Here is a 24,045-nt window from a genome sequence, read left to right on the forward strand (position 1 = left end):
TTGTACTTTTTTTCATCTATCCCATAATGTTAGCAGGTGGGAGGGCAAAGAGTGGGTGCTCTCTAATTTTCAGAGATGGGTTCATATTTAACAGTAAAAAGCAACAATTTTGTCAGAAGCCTCTGGATGCTGGCACAACTCATTTTATCATGCTTTACTGTGCTAAGCAGGTGATGTGTCCTTTACAAAATGAAGGATTGCGGCAAGCCTGTATCTGCAAGTCTCTCAGCACCAGTTGTCTAACATTTGCTCACTTCATGTCTCTGGTCACACTCTGGTAATTCTCACAATATTTCAAACTTTATTATTATAATTTTTTATGATCTGTGATCAGTGATTATCATTCAATGAAAGCTCAGATGATGGTTAGCATTTTTTTAGCAATAAAGTGTTTATAAATTAAGGTATGTACACTGTTTTTATAAGAGATAATGCTATTGCACACTTACTAAATCACACTATAGTGTAAATGTAGCTTTTACACGCACTAGGAAACCAAAAATTTCATTTGACTCACTTTGCTCCAGCATCTGGAACCAAACCTGCAATAAATATCTCTGTACACCTGTATTTCATGATGCGATTTTGCTTAGCAAATGCAGAGTTCCTCTCACACAAACTGGTGTCAGTGATGTGTGGTGGAAGACATCAGCTACTCCCAGGACTTCCCATTCCTTTTCCTGGCTACTTCACCTCCTGACCTCTGAGAACTCTAACTTGAGCTATTCTGAAGTGGATTTCATCTTTTGCCCTTTACTCCATGCTGCTAGATTACTGGTGGCTAACACACAGATCTAAGATACTTAACAAAAGCAACAGAATTCGGCTATAAAAACTTTTTCTAAGTAAGCAGACGCTAATGATTCATCCACCTTGCTTACAAAACATCAGCATCCAGAGGCAGGTAATCTAAGTCAAGCGCAGTATCAGGATGTTTTCATGCACCAACTTGTGTTTGCGTGCAAATGGTAATTCAAATACAAATAAACGTTCAGAAATATAAATAATTTAAAAATTAGGTATAATTTCAACAGAATAACAAAGTTTGCACTTAAAGAGACCCAAACTAAGAAAGCTGATACCTCGCTTTTGGAATGCAAATACACTGCTGGCAGCTCAAGGCTCCCCACCAGGATACACAACTTATTCCCTGAACATGGTGACCACTACGTGAAAACATGCATAAAAATAGATCCTAAGGGAAAGAAAGGAACATGACAAAAAATCATTTTTGGTGATTTTTACAACGATGAAGGGGTCAACTCCTTAAGACCTAACAGTTACAAATATATATGTGTACCTAACAACGAAGCCTGGAAATAAGAGTATACATACAAAAGCCAACAGATCTGACTGGAGCAACAGAAGACAGTCTGCTTCCAGGAATGAGCAGAACAGGTGTACTGTACAGAAGACCAAGAAACAGAAGGCCCAACAGGCGTCTACACAGCACCTCACCAAAACCCAAATCTGCAATACTCTCAAACACGTGTGGGACAGTCTCCAAGACACACCAGGTGCTCGGCCATAAAACACACTATATTTAAAAATTAAAAACAGAATTTTAAAAAGTGTGTTGTCTAACCACAATGGAATGAAACTAAAACTCAACAGCAAATGGAAATTCAGGAAATACACAAACATGGGAAATTGAACAAGTCCTATATAACCAATAGGTCAAAGAAAAAAGTCACAGGGAAATTAGATATAATTTGAGATGGATTAAGATTAAAATATGTGAGATACAGCTAAAGCAGTTCTTTGGAAGGAATTTATAAATGTAAATACCTACATAAAAAAAATCTCATCAATAACCAAACCTTCTAATTTCTTCAGAAACTGAAAAAAGAGCAAACTAAACCCAAAGCAAGGAGGAAGGATAAATAAGGATCACAGCAGAAATAAACGAAATAGAGAATAGGAAATCAACAGCAAAAAAAAAAAAAGGAAAGGAAAGGAAAGGAAAGGAAAGGAAAGGAAAGGAAAGGAGAGGAAGAAAAGAAAGAAAAGAAAAGAAAAGAAAAGAAAAGAAAAGAAAAGAAAAGAAAAGAAAAGAAAAGAAAAGAAAAGAAAAAAGAAAAAAAAAAGAAAAAGAAAAAGAAAGAAAAAGAAAATCAATGAAACCAAAAGTTGGTTCTCTGAGAAAAGCAAAACGTTAACAAAAATTAAGCTACAAGGGATCCCTGGGTGGCGCAGCGGTTTAGCGCCTGCCCTTTGGCCCAGGGCGTGATCCTGGAGACCTGGGATCGAATCCCATGTCAGGCTCCCGGTGCATAGAGCCTGTTTCTCCCTCTGCCTCTCTCTCTCTCTCTCTCTCTGTGTGACTATCATTAAAAAAAAAAAAAAAAAATTAAGCTACAATAACCAGAACATAGACTGAAATTACTAAAATCAGGGAACAAGCCTACCAACCTCACATAAACAAAAGGGATTCTAAGGGAGTAATATCAATAACTGTGTGCCAACATATCAGACTGCCTCAGCCATGTGGACAAATTTTGGGAAAGAGACAAACTAGTCAAACTGACCCAGGAAGAAGTAAAATATCTACACAGTCTTATAAGAAGCTGAGATTGGATGAGTTATCAAAAAACTTCCCACAATTTAAAAAAAAAAAAAAAAAAAAAAAAGGCCTAGGACCAGAGGGCCTCAATGATTAATCCTACCAAACAGTTAAAGAAAAATTAACACCAATCCTTTGCAAACTTTTCCCCAATAACAAAAACAAAAGCATAAGCATAAGAGAAAGGAACACCTCTTACCTCATTCTGTGAGGCAAGTGTTAGCCTGATACCAAACCAGACAAAGGCACCCCCCAAAAAAACTACAGCCCAATATGCCTTATTAACACAGAGACAAACGTCCCTAACAAAACATGAGCAAGCCAAAGCCAGCAACATATGAAGATTATATACCATGAGCAGGTAGGATTTATCCCAGAAATGACAAGTAGTCATTTGCCTGGGTGGCTCAGTCTGTTGTGTCTGGCTTTTGATTTCGGCTCAGGTCATGATCTCATGGTCATGAGACCAGGCCCCATGTCGGGTTCCATGCTCTCAGCATGGAGTCTCCTTATACATTCTCCTTCTCCCTCTGCCTGCTCACTCACTCTCGCTCTCCCCATCTTTCTCAGAAAAAAATAAAAATAAAACAGAACTAATCACTGTAATACACTATAGTAATAGGAAAAGGAACAACAACCTCAACAGATGCAGAGCACTTGAGAAAAATCTAACAGCCCTTCAGGATAAAAACATTCAAAGAACTAAGAGTAAGTACAGGAAAGTCCCTCATCCTGAGGAAGGGTAACTACAGAGAGCCATTCTTTACACTTGGTGGTAAAAGCCTTCCCCCTGACATCAGGAGTGTGACACAGAGGTCTGTTCTTGACATCTATTCAGCATGGGACTAGTCAGAGCAACTAGGTAAGGAAAACAAAGAAAGGGAACCTGACTGGAAAGAAAAAAGGAAAACTATCTCTTTGCAGATGACATGATCCTACATAAAGTCCTAAAAAAATAAAAATAAAAATCACAAAAAATTATTAGAACTGATAAATGAGTTCAGCTCAGGTTGCAGGATATAAAATCAACAAACAAAATCAATCGTATTTCTATACACTTGCCATTAACAATCCATGGACGAAAATTAAGAAAACAATTCCCCTTAAATAGTACGAAAAATAAAATACTTTGAATTAACTGAACTAAAGATATGTAAAGGCTTATACACTAACACACGACGGAACTGAAATGAATAAGGCCCAAATAAATGGAAAGATACCCCTAACACATGGATTGGAAAACTCTATCTAGTTAAATGGTAATATTCCTCAAACTGATCTACAGATCCACGTAATCTCTATCAAAACTCTAGCTGCTTCTCTGAACAAACTAAAAAGCTGATCTAAAATTAATATAGAACACAAGGGACCCAGAACAGCCAAAGAAAATCTTGAAAACACAGAACAAAGTTGGAAGACTTAAAAAGAGTTTCTGATTTAAGACTTACACAAAGCTACAGTAATAACAGTGAGGTACTGATATAAAAGAGAAAACAGAATGCAGAAAAAAACCCAAAGTCAAGAGACACAAAAAAAATCAAAGACCCTGAACAGATCCTCAGGAGCTGTAGGGCAACAAGAAAAGACTAAAGTTTGTGTCACTGGAGTACAGGGACTGCTCCGAGGGCCATGGTGGCCTCCCACATGTGCACACAGGCCACATGGACAAAAGCCCAATACCCTGAGATCCTCCCAGAACTCAAGGATGGGAAGTCTGAGGCGGTGTCCTTCCTGCCCCATGGGAGGCTGACAGGGACAGTCAGATAAGGTGTCCTTCTGATGAGATACAGAGCTATCTGCCCACCCCCTCAGAATGTGAAAGTGCTCCAAGCAACGGGGCATCTCCAAATGGTCACCCTGGTCTTCTGGCCCCTTGTCAGCACGTGGGACGAGGATCAAGGCTTCTCCTTCTCACTGTCCACAGAAGTAACAAACCGTCTAAATCTAACAATAGCCTGTGGTATCTTTACCAGTCACAGTCAGCCTCAGCCTTGGCCTTCTGTGGCCTGACACAAGGCCCCCAGAACAGGGGAAAGAACACAAGGCTGCAAATGTATTTGAACAAATAATGACTGCAAACTCCCCCAAATTTGGCAATAGAAACTTAAAGATTCAAAAAGTCAAGAGAATCCAGAAAAGGTATACCCAAAGAAATCCATACCAAGACATCATAATTAAACTTCAGAAAAGATAAAGAAAAATCTTAAAAGCAAAGGAGAGAGAAATGAAGGATTATGTACAGAGATGGGGGATGGACAGACACAATAATCTGGATGACAGTGATTATCTCATCTGAACAGAAGCACACAAGACTCATATCAACATCCGATCCTTAATGACCCACCTGGTACAGCCACAGCAGCATGACCTGGACGCCCCAGAAGGGCTGTGTTCTCAGGCTGTGTCCCACTCCTCACAACCTCACTTCACCTCTGCCCAGCCTCCAGGTGCTGCTGAGAAACTTTTCTTACTTTGTCAGCATGTGTTAAGTTTTAACTTATTATTCAATTATTATAATTCAAACTCTTACCCTGCAAGGAAAGTGATCTGTTGGGATGTTCTTAAGCAATCAAATTTCTAACAAGATACTTACGGCCATTCAGATTCAGGCTGCTTTTGATGAGCTTCAATGACATCAATGGCAATGTTCAAATTTTCTTCCAGTTCTTTCATTCTTTCAGAATTCAGGGATGTGAACAAAATCATTGATGAGTAGGCAACAATTTTTTTGTCGGGATGATTTAAGCAAGACCTTCCAAATAAAGAAATGAGGGTGTGAGCCCTACTCAGCAATATGATAAAATATGATTATGATACATACATAATAATCCTCCCATTGGGAACCCTGGGTGGTGCAGCGGTTTAGCGCCTGCCTTTGGCCCAGGGCGCGATCCTGGAGACCCGGGATCGAATCCCACGTCGGGCTCCCGGTGCATGGGGCCTGCTTCTCCCTCTGCCTATGTCTCTGCCTCTCTCTCTCTCTGTGTGACTATCATAAATAAATAAAAATATTTAAAAAAAAAAATAAATAAATAATCCTCCCATTAACAAATTTGAGTGCCTACTTATGTTTTTAAGGATCTGATGAAGAATTACAACACTTTGAAACAAGTACACCATTTACTGTAAAAATAGCAATATAAAATGAGTCACAGCACAAAGCATCCAATATTAAAAATGCAGCTAACTTAAGACTCCAAAGTAAAAAGCAAATACCATCTGATTAAAGAAAAAGATAAAAGGATTACATTTATAAAGCACTAAGACTTTCACTCTTGTTAGAAAAAAAAGATCAAAGGCAAAACACACTATGCCCTTAACTACAGGCATTTCTTCAATAGTTACAAGGGACAGAACGTGTAGGGGGAAAGACGGTATACTGGCAAAAGAGAATGTGGAGCCAAGAGACCCAGTGGGAGTCCTGCTTCACCCCATACCCCATCAGCTGTGTGATCTCAGGAAGGTCAATGATTTATCGACTATCAATAATGTTATGGGTCATGGCAGGATTTGCTGTTTCAGTTAAACTTCATAATACTCTTCTGGAGGAAACATTATCCTTATATTACAAAGACTGTGTTGACTTTACTTGCCTAAGGGCACAAAGCCAGTGCCTCCCAAAGCAGGAATTCAAATTTGGTTATATTTGTCTCACAGATACATGTGAAGTCAAATAACCTCCTTCCATGTGTTTTCTGATATAAAAATGGAAGACAACGACCTCCGTGGCCTATCTCAGGGGCTTCAGTGAGGATTGGATTTGATGCCATCAGTAAATCCACCACTCACGGGCACCTGGGTGGCTTACTGGCTGAGCATTTGCCTTCAGCTCAGGTCGTGATCCCGGGGTCCTGGGATTGAGTCCTGCATCCGGCTCCCTGCAGGGAGCCTGCTTCTCCCTATGCCTCTCTCTGTGTATCTCTCATGAATAAATACAATCTTTAAAAAAAAAACAAAAAACTGCCGTGTAAATTATCGTAACAACTGACTGCCCTGTTGAACAGCCCCTCCTCTATGTTTCTGTGACGTCTAGATTGACCCTCACTGTGTCTGTTCTTACCCTATGGTGTGCTCACCTATACCTTTATTTCCCCCAACAAAGCATGGGTTTCTGGGGAGTAATAAACATATCCAAATTACCCATATTCCACTTACCAGCTCAGAACCTCACAGATATTAGGTGTCTAAAATGTTTTAGAAGCATGAATTCTCAAAAATGAGTAATTTCTATTTCTGGAGCTTGAATTCCATAATGCTTTCCTTCCACCCAAGCTTAATTAGCATTAATCGTAAAGATTTGGTGCCCTCAACTCTAATTATTTGTAGGAATTTGCGAGCCGGTTATAGACTCAGTGAGCTGTATCTGCTTATATCAAGTTTATCTGATCCTGACATCAGCCCTTACACAGAGCCCAGGGCACCTCTACAACTAGACCCACCAACAAAACCACTCTGAGTTCTCTTGTCAAAGGTTAGTTTTTGAATTTCATGTATATGAAATGATAGAACCATGGTCTTTTTAGAAGTCAGAAAACCTCTTATCAATATACTCACAAAAAGAGTTCTGGGAAAGCATGCACCCAAACAATAGACTGAGAATCTTCATTCCGCGAGGCAATGTTGCCTAGAAACTGCAGGCCACAGCGGAAAGCTAAGGATTTATAAAAAGTAAAAAAGATATAATTTAAAAATTTTTTGACACATTGAATAAACATATCTTATTAAAAAAAATCCACATTATTAAACAAGAAGTTTCTGTTAACTTCTAACAAGTCTCTCACCTCAATGAAATTCTGGGCACAATGCAATGTACTCTAGATAAAATTAATTAACTTCTTAGAAAGACTGTAAATATAAACACAAATATACCTTTAATTTATAATAAATATCACTGGATTACATGTTCCAATTAAGACAGGTACTCTTAGACTGGATTTTTTAAAATCTAACTTAATGCTATTTTAAATAAACATCTAAAATGTAAGAATATAGAAATACTCAAAGTTAAAGAATAGTAAAAAGATACATTAAGCAAATACCAGCCTATAAAGGAAGTCATATACCACTTAAAATTAGACATAATAGACATTCAGGCAAAAAGCATTACTGGAGATTGTTATTCATAATCATTTCAGCACCCTCCCCTTCCCCCGCTCAGTCAGTGGAACATGCAACTCTTGATCTCAAGGTTGTGAGTTTGAGCCCCAAGTTGAGTGTAGAGATTACAAAAGAAAATAAACTTAAAAAAAAAAAGTCATTTCAGAATGAATTCACCTGAAAGATGTAACAATTTTAAATTGCAATCACCTAATAATATGACCTCAAATATATATATACACACATAAAAGAAAAACTGACAAAGGTAGAGAAGGAGAAAAATCCACAATTAAATTTGGCAGTAGTTATACATCTTTCTGGGTAACTTATAAAACATTAAGACAAAAAATCAGTATATTTAAAGGATCTTAATAGCATTTAATAATAACCTAGTTGACATATTTAGAATATTTCACCAAATAAAACTGCAGAATATTGTACAAAATCCAGAAAGCTGACAACACCCAGTGCTGGCATGGATGTAGAGCAATAAGAATGCTCATTCATGGCCAGTGGGAACACAGAAGGGTGCAGCCCACTCCGGAGGACAGTTTAGTTCAATGGTTTCTTACCAAACTAAACATACTCTTAATGTACAATCCAACAATCACAATCCTTGGTATTCACCCAAAGGAACTGAAAATGTATATCCACACAAAACTCTGCACATTGTTTACAGCAGCTTTATTCATAGTTGCCAAATGAAAGCAACCAAGATGTCCTTCTGTAGGTGAATAAACTATGGTCCCTGCAGACAATGAAATATTATTCAGCACTAAAAAAGAAACGAGTCATCAAACCATGAACAGATATGGAGGAAACTTACGCATTACCACACACATTACCAAATGAAAGAGGTCAATGAAAAAGCCACATACTGAACTATTCCAACTATGATTTTCTGGAGAAGGCACAACTATGGTGACACTACAAAGATCCACAGTTGCCGGGGTAAGGGCAGGGACGGCGAAAGGCAGAGAACACAGAACGTGTAAGCCAGGAAAACTACTCTGTGCGGTATCATGATGATGAATACAGGTCACTGCATGTAGTTTTGTCCAAACTCATAAAATGCAAAAACCCCATGAATGAACTATATAATGTAAGCTATGGACTCTGAGTAATAACAATGTAACAAATGTAATAAAAGGCAGTCCCTGAACACATGGGGATTGGGGTATGGACATGGTCACACAGTCAAAAATCCACATATGATTTCTGACTCCCCAAAATTTTAACTACGGATAACCTACCAGGAGATTTGCTGATAACCTAAACAGTTGATTAACACACAGTTTGTCCATTATATGTAGTGTATACTGTATTCTAATAAAGCTAGAGAAAATCGTAAGAAAGAGAAAATACATTTACAGTGCTGCTCTCTAACACATCAGTATATATGCGGAGCTGAGCAGTTCAAACCTACTGCACAGGGTCAGCTCTCCCTCTGGAGCCAGACATTGACAGCAGGGGAAAGCTGTGCAGGTGTGGGGGCAGGAGATACATGAGAAATCTCCGTACCTTCTCATTGTTGCTGGGAACCTAAAACTGCTCTGAATAATAGTCTATTTAAAGAAAAGAAGAGTAACAGTACAACAGAACTGTTTAGTGACCAGAAAACAGACCTACATGCAATGCCCACCTTAGTGTGAGCCCGTGCGAGTATCTGACCTTTGTGAAATCCAAGCTCTTCACCATAATACGTGGACAGTGCCTGTTTTGTTAGTACTATGGTAAGGATGACATGGGAACCCACCAACAGTGTTGAGCATCCAAGAGGGAACACAACACCTGGCCACCATACACAACAGGGACTGATAAATGCTGGTTTAAAAAGTCCAATTTCCAAATGTTACATGAAAACACATTTGTTCCTGTGGTCAGAGATTCTAAATAGACAACCTGAGTGCTTACTGTGTAAATCCTCATTGAGAATCCTACTATTGAGATAGGTATTCTCATCCTCATTAGAGAGCACAGGAGACCAAGACCCACAGAGGTTATAGGGAACCTGACCAAAGTCACACAATTATAAAGTATCACAATTTTGGATTTATTCCTGTGATTGTATTAATCCAACATGGTAATCTCATGCTTAGCAGAATATCCCATCCCCTCAGTTATACATGAAGTTGACTGGTAAAAACGAAAAAAATTTTTTCAACTGCAAAATATGTAGTCTTTTCGAGGACATAAGGCATAGAGTAAAACAATATTTCACCATATAATGGAGCAAAAGACAACTCTCAAGACATTTTTAAAAACTGATATACATACAATGCTCATTTACTACATCACAATTATGTTTACATACAATTACTTGGGGAAAATAAGCCCCAAAAATGATTAGAAAAAAAAAATCCCATTTAAAATTAGAAGACAGACCCTAAATAACCTATGGGGACAGAAAAGAAATCTCGATGGAAATATGGTATTTCACACCAAATATTAATGCAAATTCCCGAAACCAAAGCTTCTAGATGGAGCTACTATGGTACACAAAGGAATATTTTTAGCTTGCATACTTTGGAAAAGAAGAATGAAGAAAATAAATGAGCTAAGCATTTACTTCAAGAAACTACAAAAAGAAATAATAACCCCAAAATAGTGAAGGAGGAAAATAAAAATTAAGAGCAAGAAATTATTAAAAGTGAATGCAGTCAATCAAAGAAAATATCAAGAAATCTACTATGTGACTCTTCAAAAAGCTCAAAACTGACTAATCTTTGGGAAAACTGATCAAAAAGGAGGGAAAGCACAAAGAACAAAGATATTAAATTCTCAGAAATGACAAAGAAACACTGCCATGGATCTTACAGACACCAAAAAAGATAGTCAGAAAATATTACAAATAACATTATGCTGCACTGTTTGAAAATTTAAATTAAATGAACAAAACTCTAGAATACAGCTAACAAAAACCACCTCTGTAAAATATTCAGGGAATGCCTGCAGAGTCTTATACGATTAAGATCATCAAACTGGCAGTCAGAAAATTTCCCACCAAAAAAATAATCCTAGACCCAAGTGGCTTTACTGCCCACTCACATTCCAGGAAGAAATAATTCCAATTTTACACAACTCTTGCAAAGAACAGGAGAGAAGACCCTCAAACCAAGGTGGGGAGGCTCGCGTAACAGTGATATCCGAGTCAGAATAAGCACAGCAGGAAAACAGAAGATAACAGAATGTAAAAAATACTAAGAATATATTTCAAAATGAATCCAGTCATACACAACATGATAAAGCTGAACTTAGACCTTAGACTGCAAGTTCGTTTAATGTCACAAAGTCAAAATTTATAACTTACCACATGAACCTACAAAGAAAGGACAGAACCATATGATCATCTCAAATACAGCAGGGAACATATGTGATAAAATTCAACACCCTATTCATTATTTCAAACAACAAACAAAACAACTCCCAGCCACCAAAGACTACAAGGGGGCTTCTTTAACCTAAAAATGGGTATCCAACAAAAAAATCCACAGGCACACATTATAATAGTCAACTGGAGAGAGTTCCTTCTGAAAGGGAAGAAGACAGAGGTACCTGCTGTCACCATTTCTAGTCAACATTCTACTGAAAATCCAGGCAAGCAAGACAAAGGAAGGCCAAACACTGGGAAAGAAGGCACTATCTATTTTTCTTCCATAGTTGATGTCATTTCTAATGTACGTAGAAAATATTTTTAAGTGGGTAAGTTTTTTGTTTGAATTAATAAGAGTCACAAAAGTTGCTGGATGCAAAGTCAGTATTAAAAAATGGGGCACCTGGATGGTTCATTCAGTTAAGCATCTCACTTTGGCTCAGATCATGATCTCAGGGTCCTGGGATCTCAGAGCCCCATGTTGGGCTCCCTGCTCAGCAGGCAGCCTGCTTTTCCCTCTTCCCCCTGCCCCTCCCCCACGTGTGCATGCTTGCTCTCTCTCAAATAAATAAAATCTTAAAAAAAAAAATTAAAACGTCAATAATATTTCCATAGATATAGGGAACAAGCCCCTCCCCCAAAAAAATCAAGAAGAGAGACCATGTATAAAAGCATGAAAATGTAGCTAAAAGTGATGTACAATGCCACTAAGAAAAAAGAAATTCTAAAATTTGATTGAGTGAAGAATTACACCATGTTCACAGATTAAAGGAATTCATTTTTCTCTAAAGATTAAATGCAATCTGTGTCTCAATCCCAACAGGGTGTGTATGTGTGTGTGCATGTGTATAATTTTACACATCAGAGGATGTCTATATGTTTCTGTGGGTGTCTGTGTAATTTGACAAGATGATTCTAAAATTTGTCACTGTACAAAGGGCAAATAGCAGAGACGCTGTTGAAAATCACTAGTAAGAGGATGTGTTTTCACAGAACAGTAAGCAATTGTAGGTAACAGTGCGGTACTGGGGCAGGAAGAGATAAATAGACCAACAAAAGAGAAAAGAACAAGAAACAGATGAAAATCTAAATTGGCATGATTAACAACAGAGATACAACAACAGATTATTGAGTACAAAAGATGGTCTTTTCAAAAAATAACACTAGGACCACTGGGTACCAGTATGGAAAAATGGAAATTGGGATTCCTTCCTCACATAGCACAGAAAATTCAATTCCAAGTACTAACTTAAATGTAAAAATGTAAAAATAGAAAACAACCCCGCAGAATAAGAAAGATATTTTAAACAAGATACAGAAAATTATACCAGAGAAAAACATTAAAACTAAGAACATTTTTTTTTCTCAAAAGACATCATAAAGAGAGTTTAAAAAACACTAGCCTCAGAATAGAATAGATAAACACGTAAGAGAAATACATAACTGCCACAGGATTTATATACAGATTAAGAGAGCCTTTTTATAAATCAGTCAAAAAGACAGACAAATCCAACAGAAAAATGGGGGGAAAGTTTGAAACAACACTTAATAAAGATATCCAAAAGGCAAAGTATAGAAAGTGCTCAACGCCATGGGAAAACCACAAGATTCTACTACACACCACTGGACTGGCAAAAATCAGTCAGAAAGTAACCAAGCATTTGTGAGAATGAAGAGAACAAACAACAAGGGGGTCTCTCCAGTTCTGTGCATCCCAGAGATTCCGGGAGTTCTGAGGGCCAGCTGGGTTTACAAGGTTTCTGAGTGAACACCAGGTACTGGACAGAGTCTCAGAGCTCCTTGTAAAACCTCCATTGCCTGCTCTGCCAAAGTGAAGGTGGGCCCTTCCACTGGTTCTCCTTTGTGCCCCCTAAGTTCAGCCTCCTCTGTCCGCAGAGGCCTCTGAGGGAGGGGTGCTGGAGGAAGGGAGGCACCTGGTTCCGGGTGGCTCATCTGGCCAGGCTTCAGCAGCATGCCGATTTGCATGCGACTGATCAGCCCTTGCAGAGTGTGACACAACCAGAAGTATCCAGCAGCTAAAAACTTCCCCAGGACACTTCAAAGAAACTCCCCGTGAAGGACTTCCCCTGCACACCAGAGGGTAGATTTCCAGCAAGTTCCTCCAACACCACCTGTCAGAGACCTCTCTATCAGCCAGTGAGCTGAGACAATGCCCTCTCCAAGGAGGGCTGGATCTCAGACCTGCGGGGAGGGGAGTCTCTCCCTTGGACACTCATCTCAGCCCTAGGAGTCCTGGCTGCTTGACATATCAGCAATCCTGTGTTCTCTGGCATTCTCTGCACTTAGTAGTCAATCCCTAGGTTTCTCAAAACCCTTGTTATAGTCAGCAATTCTTTACATTTTCTCTGTTCAAGTTATTTTGTGGTTGTCATCTCCTGGACGTGCCCTCGCTGGCAGAGAGGATGGAGAGAAGGAAGGGGGGAGGGAGTAAGAGAGGGCAGAGTAGAAGCAAGAGAAGAGGGCATAAGGCATAGACCTTAGAACACAATGATTAGCTAAACAAGTCAGGATCAAGTCAGGTGGACAAGACTACGTATTTCACCAAAGAAAACACAATATAAAGAATTAAACTAAAAAAAAAAAAAAAAAAGAATTAAACTACACAGGCAACACTGAGGTGACAAGGAGATTACGGCTGCAGGAAACAGCCACCAACCTTGGAAGTGAAGGCACAAATGGGAAGGTCAGGTTCTGAGAAGTGGGACCCAGCAAGGGCTGTGTGGGGCAAAAACCCATGCCTCGGCGGGAGGGGGCTGCTCAGCTCCTGCAGGGGCCTCGGAAGCACGGAGGATACTTCCAAGTGGGATTCGGGAAGGGCCCTGGCCAACTGGTAACAGTACTCCCGGGATCACACAGGGAGGCTGGAAGCGGGGAGTAGCTGCTGTTTTCCAAAAGAGACAGGAATGGCGGTGCAAGTCCCTAATTCCCTTCTCCTGCCCGCCAGCCTCCCACCAGGATCCTTTATTAGCTGAATCTAACAGAAAGCAAAGGACAGGTGGGTTTGTGGACTCCTGGCCCTGGCAACACAACAGAAAAACAGAGACAGAGGGGGTGAGCTTGAACTGAATTGAGACAGCCTAAGAACCAAAACAGTATCTAGGATTAGGCAACCACTAACATGATATGCACATGTGATTTACGTGGATTCTTATTCTAGCTTCAAAGTAAGGCAGACAGCATTATCTACGTTTCACAGATGAAGAAATGGAGGTACAGAGTAATTAAATAAATCACCCAAGGTCGACAGCTAGGGTGGCCCAGCCAAAGCTTGGAGCAGGCTGTATGCCCTCAAGTGAGCTCACATTCACACAATTCACATGGGCAGAATGATGCTCATCGGTGAAATATTTAAAATACTTCTGTGCTTTGCAGTAACCAGACACGACCATGAATCCCTGTAGGCCCACCCCTGTCCCAGCCCCTTCCTCAGGACACACCCCATACCTAAAAGGCCACTGCCTGAGCGAGCTTCAGCCTCCCAGGGCCATGCCCCAACTATGCCTGGCATGCATGCTGAGGTGTCAACACCCGCACCCTACTGTTTGCTCACTGGTTTTGAAGTGGTTCACATCGGGGCCAGGGCAGCCCATGCAGGCGGAATGGCATGTGATGAGATCGTGAGTGGAAAGGGACTGAGACACTTCTGGGGAACCAAATACCCACATGAGAACAGCATTAAGAACCAAGGGATGAGGTCAACAGGCAGTAGTAATAAAAGGGGTGGCTAACATTTGTTGGGTATTTACCAGGGGCTAGACACTGTGTTCTAACTGTGCGATCTCCTCTAATCCCCACAACAACCTTATGCGTTGGCTTTAATATTCCAGCCCTTTGACACAAGACCAAACCAAAGCTCTAAGATCACAAAGCTTGCCCCAGGGCCAAAGCAGCAGGACTGGCAAAAACAAGAGGTGGCTCTTCTCCCCACCAGGAATCCAAGCTGATCAGGGAAGGTAAAAGGTCACAGGAGGAGCTGAAATGAAAAATTCTGCTCCACGAAAGGATTCCCACCAGGCAGCAACCACGAGGCAATTTTAAGAGCAGGGCACTCCCGACATCTTTCCATTTTCTAGACCTCTGCTTTTCTGGAAGAGGGGCGGGTCTGGTGGGCCTGCTGGTCCAGCCCCAGAGCTCTAGGCACCCCAGCCTCAAGACTCTCCTGGGATGTGGCCTTCCCTTCACACCAGCCTAACCAGAGAATGGGCTGCTCCCCCAATACTTCCGAGGCAGAGGAACTGTGAAGATTAGGAAAGATAAGGTGAGTGATGTGCCTGTGATCTTCAGGTGTTCACAGTAACCCAGCAATCACTGGCTCAGGGAGCTGTGGAACTGTGGTCAACTACGGAAATTACAAAGAACACAAAGAAATACAAAGACAAGAAAATGATGAACAAGGACTCCAGCACAGACTTAAGTTAACATTACAACCTACAAGAAGCAAAATACAGAACTGCAAGTACATGTTCATTCCCATACAGACAAATCCTGAAAAAAGACAAAAAAATCAAGTGTTCTTCTAAAGCAGCCTGCATATACATGGAAATTATTTTTCTCTCCACTTTTCTGAGTTTTTAAAAAGTATAATGAAATTATAGAAAATGCTTATAACGAATCTTTATACCTTCATTTTTAATCTGAAGTCACAATTTAAAATGACTATTTTTTTTACTATTTTAGAATATTAACACTCAAACCCTTGTAGATTTTAATTTAACACACGCACACACAAAAGCCAACAATATAAGTTGGCTTGAAAGCTAACTGACCTAACAATCATTCAGGCAACTAAAAATTAGCACTCTGAATCAGAACACAATTCCAGGAAGGAAAAGGTTTAAAGATGTCCCAGCAGCAAGAAAAGAAAACTCCAGACAAGTACTAATGACAGTTTACTTTTACCAAACAGCTTATCAAGTGATCTGTGTAAATACTGCAAATGTTACAAAGCCCCTCAAAAATCCCAACATTATTTTTACAGATTAGAAACGAATAAAGGCCAAAAACAACACCAATAATTCAATTAAAATAACTCATGCTTGTGTTTACATAAAATTTGATGAGCATAATATATTCGTCACACCACTGCAATTATTCTCTGAAAATAATACTCTAAATATTATTTTGACAATGTAATTACAGTTTTTACCTCAAGAGTGGTAACAAAACGCTGGCACAGATACACTGCTAAAAATCCACCAAGAATAAGGTTCTCACAGAGAAACAGTCACAACACAATATGGGTGCTTTATTAAGAACCAGAATACTTTTTAAAAGGCTTGTATTAGGCTTGAACTAACATAGTATAAATTTTTTCTAAGTTTCATTGTTGAATCCAAATTTCACTATGGAATTCCAAACAAACTCAGGAACACTGTGAACTGCCCTTTTCAAGACAAAAATGAGAAGTAAGATTTAACTTCCCTTCCCCTCCTCACCTTGGTAATATCCTTCCAACTCTGCCTACAAACACACCTCATCTATATACAGCTGACACAACTGGAAAGTACAGACCTAAATCAGGGGAGAGGTGGCCCATTCTCATGGACTGGAAGACTCCATTATCAGTAAGATGGCAGTCTCCCCAATGGATCTACAGATTCCACCAAATTGCTAGTATGCACAATATAGAAATAAATCTTAAAACTTAATAGCAGGGGCGCCTGGGTGGCTCAGTCAGTGAAGCATCCGCCGTCAGCTCAGGTCATGATCTCCTGAGAAATCATGGTCCTGGAATCAAGTCCTGGATCAGGCTCCACATTCAGTGGGGAGTCTGCTTCTCCCTCTCTCTCTCTCTCTCTCTCTCTCTGCCTCTCCCCATGCTCACACACACTCTCTCTCTCTCTCAAATAAATAAATAAATCTTAAAAAACAAACCTCAACCAGAAAAAAATAAACAGCCCTACTAAAAACTGGGCAAAGAACTTGAAAAGGCATTTCCCCAAAGACAATTTACAAATGGCCAAAACAAGTACCTAAGATGTTCAGCATCATTAATCATTAGGAAAACACAAATCAAAACCACAATAAGATACCACTTCACAACCATCAGGTGACTATAACCCCCCAAAAAGGAAAACAAACACTGGCAAGGATGTGGAGATACTGGAATGCTGTACGTTGTTGGTAAAAATGTTAGAGTTCAGCTGCTGAGGAAAGCTGGGCAGTTCCTTATCAACTTAAATAGAAAATTGACCCACAGCCATTCTACTGCTAGGTATATACCCCAAAGAACAGAAAGCCGATACTCCAATAAATATGTATACAGGCATGTGCAGAGCAGCGCTGTTCTAAACAGCTGAACAGTGGTGCCAGGGCCAAATGGTGGAAGCAATGCAAATGGAACGAATAAACAAAATATGGTCTGTGCACACAATGGAGTAGTATTCAGTCATCTAGAAAAATGAAGCACTGATACGTGTGACAACATGTGTATACTCTGAAACACTCTGCTTTGTGTGAGAAGCCAGACAAGGAAGGTCCCGTAATTCTGATTCCACTTATATGAGAAATCCAGAATTGGTAAATCCACAGGCAGAGAATGCAAGGGAGGGGAGAACAGAAAGCAGCTGCTCAGTGGGTAGAGGGTTTCATTTTGGAGCCATGACAATATCTGCAATTAGACGTGGTGGCTGCACAACACTGCCAACGCTCTCAATACCAATCCGCTGTTCACTTTAAAGTGGTTACTTATATGCTGTGTGAATCTCATGTCAGTAAAAAATAGATTACTTAATTAAACTTAACACAACCGCATCTGCCAAAACTGTAAACTGTTCTGAACACACCAACACAACACAGGTGCATAAAGACATGCCCACTGGTCGGCGCGGATCAGTGAGAGGCCAGACCACCAACCACACAATCCATTTATCCGTCAATGACAAACTGGGTCATAAAAACTTTCAGAAATCAGCTCCTTTCAGTATTCTGTGAGGCCATGGACTTGCTTCAGTAAAGAGAAAAATCAATCCCGTGAAACAGTATTTGTCAGATAAACACCACACAACCAACATGTCTTTCGTGGCTGATCTGGGATGGAGCAGAGCGGCCCATGGAGTCCAGGGAAGACAGGAGGGCACATTATGTGCTGACGGAAGGACGGGGAGCAGAGGGAAAGGGTAATTTCAGGAGAAGCGGCGCTCAGTGGGCGCACGGGGATGGGGCTCAATGCGCCAGGGGAGGGCTGGCTTGCTCTGATGGCTCTTTAATCACAGCGTTCGTGTAGTGCTTCCTCTTGGGTGTCTTATTTAGGAATACATCATTACCAGGGAAACCCACTCCTGCCCACCACAGTGCATCGGCGCTGCCAGCGACACACTATCCACCACATCAGTATTTTTCAGTAATTATAAAATGCAGTACGTTCTGAACTCTCTTTCTGAATTACCATACCACACACAGTCTTCAAAAATAGCTGCTTTTCCATGGGACAGAGTAAAATCTGGATTTTTGCTGGTTTTTCTTCCCCCATTTGATCACTGAGGCTTCCGTTGTATCATAAAATGGAGCTACAAAAAGACCCTTAAGCAGATATCAAAAATACTTTCCAACTAAGCCCTACACCCTGTTGGTTTCTTAACAATACCTGAGAAATTAGTGCTGTCCAAAAAAAAAAAAAAAAGAAAAGTAGAGCACTTAGTGTGGAAATTCTTAGACCATTTAATTAATTCAAAAGATAGTTAAAATTTCCCAAAGGAAGAACTCTAAAACAAGTAGAAAGACACAGGAATTTGAATAAAGGAGCTTTACATGAGAATGGTAAGGACCCACAGAATAGAAGGAAAATTAAACCAAACTGGGCAGCACCTCTGACACCTGAGGCAGCCCACAGTACTCGGAGCCTCTGCTTCTCCACCTGTGAAAAGATGCCACCTCGAGTTCTCTACCTGCTTCCAACAGCAGCAGATATAGCAACATGAAGGGCAGTAGGCCTCACTGTTCAGCCTGTTTCGGCACTGACAGATATGGAAATCAATCTGTAAATCAGATCATATTTTACAAACAGCTGGAGGCTTCTCCTTTAGAGGAAGCATTTGTTGGATTATTATTAAAAAGAATTCCTCTAACCCACAATCTAGTACATCTTCTTATAAACTGGACATTTACAATAAGAGTTTATTATTAAATGACTGAGGTTTGCGCATAAGTATCTCAAATCACTGGAAAAAGAAACTGCAAGTTAAAATTCTGTTTTCTGTCATATTACAATAATAACCTGTCTGAAGGACAAGTATGGATGTTAATAGTTTAAGAACCAAAAACGTCCCAAAAAGTCTAGAAAAGCTTCCTGGTCTTCTAATTGAGAGGCTTCATTTTTCTGTTAATCCCTTATCAACAGCTATTAACAATGAGAACTTCCTTCCCCGTTGGTCACACCATATATTTAACTTACGTAACGTACTGTCACTGCACGGTAAACACACAGAGGCAAAGATTTTTCTGTCTGCTCTGGTGACCGTTCGGATCACACCCAGCACTGAGAACAGGCACGCCACATCCACACGTACCGAGAGACACTGAACGACTCTGCTCGGGCTGCCCTAACATGGCACCACAGACTGGGTGGCTTACACAGTGGGAATTTACTTTCTCAAATGTAAAGGCTAGAAGTCCAAGATCACAGTGTGGGCAAGGCTCACTCCTCTTAAGGCCCCTCTCCTGGGCTTGCAGACGGTGGTCCTGTCCCCATGTCCTCACGTCATCATCCCTCTGTACGTGTCTGTGTCCTGACCTCCTCTTCTTACAAGGACAGCAGGCATAATTGTAGGGCAAACCCATGTGACTTCACTTCACCTTATTTATCTCTTTAATGGCTTGGTCGCCAAATACAGTCACATTCTGAAGTGCTAGGGGTTGGGACTCTACCATATGGACTTGAGGAGAGTCAGGGGGTGCAATTCAGCCCACAGGAGAGCAAGGAAAGGAAGTTGTTGTAACTTTCTTTTATGATAATTCGCTAACATCACTGAATAAGTGTCTCTGTATCATGAAATACAAATCATTTGCTTTAACTCAAAGTTGTGGTTTTTAAATCCTTTTCAAAAGTACAAATAACCCATGAATCATACTGCAAATTACCTGTCAACAGGGATTCCTGTTCCACCCGCAGTTCACGAAAAAGAAGAATCAAATCAACAGCAACGCCAATTGTATCCAAATTCCTGTAAAACATTTTTAAAAAAAGACAAAGTCAAACCCATTAATTTTCTTAAACCTGCATTTCAAATGATGATCCAGGGAATGGAGCTGTGACTTCTGGGTCACGGTGTGTGTGGTAAACAGAATTGTGGCCCCTTGAGCTGTCCACATCATAATCCGAAAGCCTGTGAATGTGTCACATCCCACAGCAAAGGGGACCTTAGGTCATCGGTAGATTCAGGATCTTGAGATGGGAAAATGACCCTGGACTAGCCAGGTGGGCCCACAACAGTGCCAAGCGTTCTTAAAAGAAGAAAATGAGAGGGGAGGATGTCAGAATCAGGGAAGGGGCTGTGAGCCCAGGAATGTAGGAAGCTTCTAGAAAAGGCCAGGAAATGGATTTTCCCCTAGAGCCTCCACAGGGAACTCAGCCATGTTGACCCATTCTAGCCTTCTGAATTCCCGAACTGAAAGATAACAAATCTGTGTTGTTTCACGCCACTAAGTGTTTGGTAATTCATCACAGCATCAGGAAGAAGGTAATCCAGATTTGGGCAGAGGAAGCAGCGGTGCTGCTGTAAATAAACATCTGACCGTGTGGGAGTGGCTGGGGAAGCTGGCAGGAGCCTGGTGGTGGGCAGGGGCTGGAAGAATAGTGAGCAGCACCTGAAACACTCTGATGCCTTTTCTGGCTGCCAGAGGCACAGTCCGTGAGGGCTCAGGATGAAGCGAGGAACCTAGTACTAGGAAATGGGGAAAGGGGATCCTTTCCCCACAGGGGCAGAAGCTCAGCAAAATCATGAACTTGGGATATTCAGCTGAGCACATTTCCAAACCACATGCTGACGGTGTGTGATTTAATAAAATGCCAGGGGCAGAGGTAACAGAGATGAACAGAGAACCAGGTCTTGCTTCGGGGAATTCTCAGTCTAGCCAGATGGCAAAAGGTGCTAAAAACTGAGACAGTCACTGGCAAGAAAGTGTGCTCCGCAGAGAAAGCCAAGGGGCTGGCTGGATAACCTTTTCCTGGTGCCCTGGAAGAATCAAATGGTGATAGTGTTTAGTCCCATGGCAGGAGCGGCTCTTTGAAAAGATTAAGGTGTGACTCACTGCCCTCTGTCACCTCGGCAGAACCCAGGAGTAAGAAGGGGTTATGGAGCAAAGCTCTGTGGAGGACCCTCTAGTCTAACGGTGGGAATTCCCATGACATACATGTGAGATCCACAAGGTTGCCGAAAATGTTTTACTGGTAGAAACTCTGCCAGCTTAGACAAATGCACAGAGAAAGGATGAAAATTTTAAAATTAAAAAAAAAAAAAAAGGTATCAGACTCCCAAAGCCAGACTTCCAGGCAGGAAGTAGGCTGATGGTTCGAAGTACTCAGGTGAACACATGTGCTCCCTTCAGGAAAAAGGAAGGGTGGCTCTGAGGCCAGGGCCAAGGGCATAGCCGCAAGCCACAGACAATTCTTCCCAGGCCTTAAAACCGGAGATTTGCCCAACGTGATTCGGAAATTGCTTGGGATCAGTGATTCCTCTTCCCTTCAATTTTCTCCTCTTTCAAAGGATAATGTCTAAAATGGCTATCCTAGGCCTGCCCCCAAACTGCATTTGGGGAGCAGAGAACTTGTCCAGTTCCACAGGCACACAGACAAAGAGGAATTCTGTCCCAGATGGGAGCACATCCAGAGTCTGACCCCTAAGTAATTTAAACAATTGGATAATGAGATTTGGGACTTCTTGGCTGATGAGACTTAGATGAGATTCTGGACTTGAGCTGATGCTGTCGGGGTCAGAAATGTGGGGCCTCAAGAAGCAATGAATTCATCTTTGAATGACCTTTGAACAGGTCACAGGTGGACTATGGTGAGGAACAACAGCCTTCCAAAAATGTCCACACCCACACACTACACCCTGGAACCTGTAAATACGCTATCTAACGTGGCCAAAGAGATGTGGTATGCTAAGAAATATATTTTGATCTTTGTTCTCCATTCCTGTCACAGAACTCCTAAAACCCTTGGAATTTCTGGTGTGACAAGGCATCTTTTGTTTTTCACAACAAGCCCCTTTCAACATTTATGTTTATGCTGATATATGGTTCTCACTGGGCCTCTAAGGCAGCTTCACATTGGAGTGTGGCTGCCAGAGGAACCAACCAAATGATTACGGAGCTGTGACATTCAACCCAAACCTCCAGACCTCTGGGGAGGAGAAGGATCTGGAGATTGAGTTCAATCACCCACAGACAATGATTTTACCAATGAAACCTGTGTGATGGAACCTCCATAAAAGCCCCTACTAAATGACAAGTATGGAAAATTTCTGTTTGAGTTGGTGAACACATCAGTGCTAGGAGGATGGTGGCATGCCCAGGGGGGCATGGATGCTCTGTGGCTACCCACTTGTCCTGTGTGCCTCTTCTCCTTGGCTATCCCTAAGTTGTACCCTTTATAGTAAACTGGTAACAGTATGTAAACTGCTTCCCTGAGTTATGTGAGCCATTATATTGGGTGATCAAACCTGAGGGGTGTCATGGGAATCCCCAAATTTATAGCCAGCTAGGCAGGAATGTAGCTTGGGCACCTCGTTTGCATTTGAAGTGGTGCTGTCTTATGGGACTGAGCTTAAGTTATGGAATCTGATGTCTCTGACTCCAGGTGGGTGGTTGTCAGAATAGAACTGAATTGCTGGACATCCAGCTGCTGCTGAATATCAAAATTGGTCAGAAAATATCATAAGAAAAAAAAAAAAAAAAGAAAATATCATAAGAGACCTTTTAGATATGATTAAATTAATGGTTTTGAGATGGAGACATGATCCTAGCTTATCTGAGTAGGCATCATGTAATTCTGAGTCCTTATCAGAGGGATGCAGGATGGTCAGTCACAGTTACTGGAAGATGTTATGTTGTTGCTTTGAGCATGGGAGGATGGAGCTGTGAACCAAGAACATAGGCAGCATCTAGAAGGAACTGGCCCTACTGGTAGTCTCAACTCAAAATTAGTTGAGACTAATTTTCAACTTCTGACTCCAAAACTACAAAATAATAAATTTCTGTTGCTTGAAGCCACTAAGTTTGAAGCTATTTGTTAATAGCAGCAAAGGAAACTAATATAGGTCCCTACCTTCACTTCTCAACACGAATCAGAATTAAGCCAAGATGTTCACTCCTTAAAGAACAAGACGGTCAGGGTTGGTGTGTCCACAGCAGGATCCTCTCTCCCTTCCCTAAGGCCAGGGGGTCAGAGAGCCACTGCTCCCTTGTTCTTTACTTATCAGGCTGGTAGGAAAAGTAGCTCAGTGCCTGCCTCCCAGAAAAGAAGCTGTACCACCTCTCCTGCTCTTGCCTCTACACCTGCATACAGATGGCTACCAGGCCAATGCACCCACTGGCTATTTCTATATGGCCACATACTTTAAAAGAGAGAGAGAGACCGACCAAAGAAAAGAAAAAAGAAAAATATAATTTCACGACATGAAGATTTTATGAAATTCAAACTTCAATGTTCACAAACAAAGCTGCCCTGGATCAGAGACATGGGCATGCATTCACATATTCTCTGTGGCTGCCTTCACACTAGGACAGAACTTAGTGTTCTAAGTTCTTAGGGACAGAGTTCTCAAAGCCTAAACCATTCACCTGGTTCCTGACAGTAAAACCACAGTGACCCCTACAATAGGGGTCATACTGATGTGAGGAGCTAACAGCTTTGGACAGTTTTGAGTACTTCCTGAAACTTCACAGGACTCAGAATATTTGCTTTGCTGTTATACCCCAGTCCATCTACAAAATATAACTCCAAGTCCACACATGGGCAGCACTCAGAAGATGTAAAGGGATCTAGGCCTGT

The 24,045-nt window shown here is 41.0% G+C and overlaps 1 protein-coding gene across 2 annotated transcripts in view; it reads right to left on the reverse strand.

Annotated features, from left to right (window-relative positions):
- The window catches only part of ATXN10 (ataxin 10), a 165,963-nt gene that overhangs the window by 117,884 nt on the left and 24,034 nt on the right, over window positions 1-24,045 (reverse strand). For both annotated transcript variants that reach the window (XM_072741971.1, XM_072741972.1), the window contains exons 3-5: window positions 20,133-20,215; window positions 7,118-7,214; window positions 5,157-5,315 (exon numbers count right to left, since the gene is read on the reverse strand). In XM_072741971.1, coding sequence (XP_072598072.1) covers window positions 5,157-5,315; window positions 7,118-7,214; window positions 20,133-20,215 — 339 coding nt within the window. The remainder of the gene's footprint in view (window positions 1-5,156; window positions 5,316-7,117; window positions 7,215-20,132; window positions 20,216-24,045) is intronic.

Source organism: Vulpes vulpes, chromosome 16 (genome assembly GCF_048418805.1).
Source record: "Vulpes vulpes isolate BD-2025 chromosome 16, VulVul3, whole genome shotgun sequence".
Lineage (NCBI taxonomy): Eukaryota > Metazoa > Chordata > Mammalia > Carnivora > Canidae > Vulpes > Vulpes vulpes.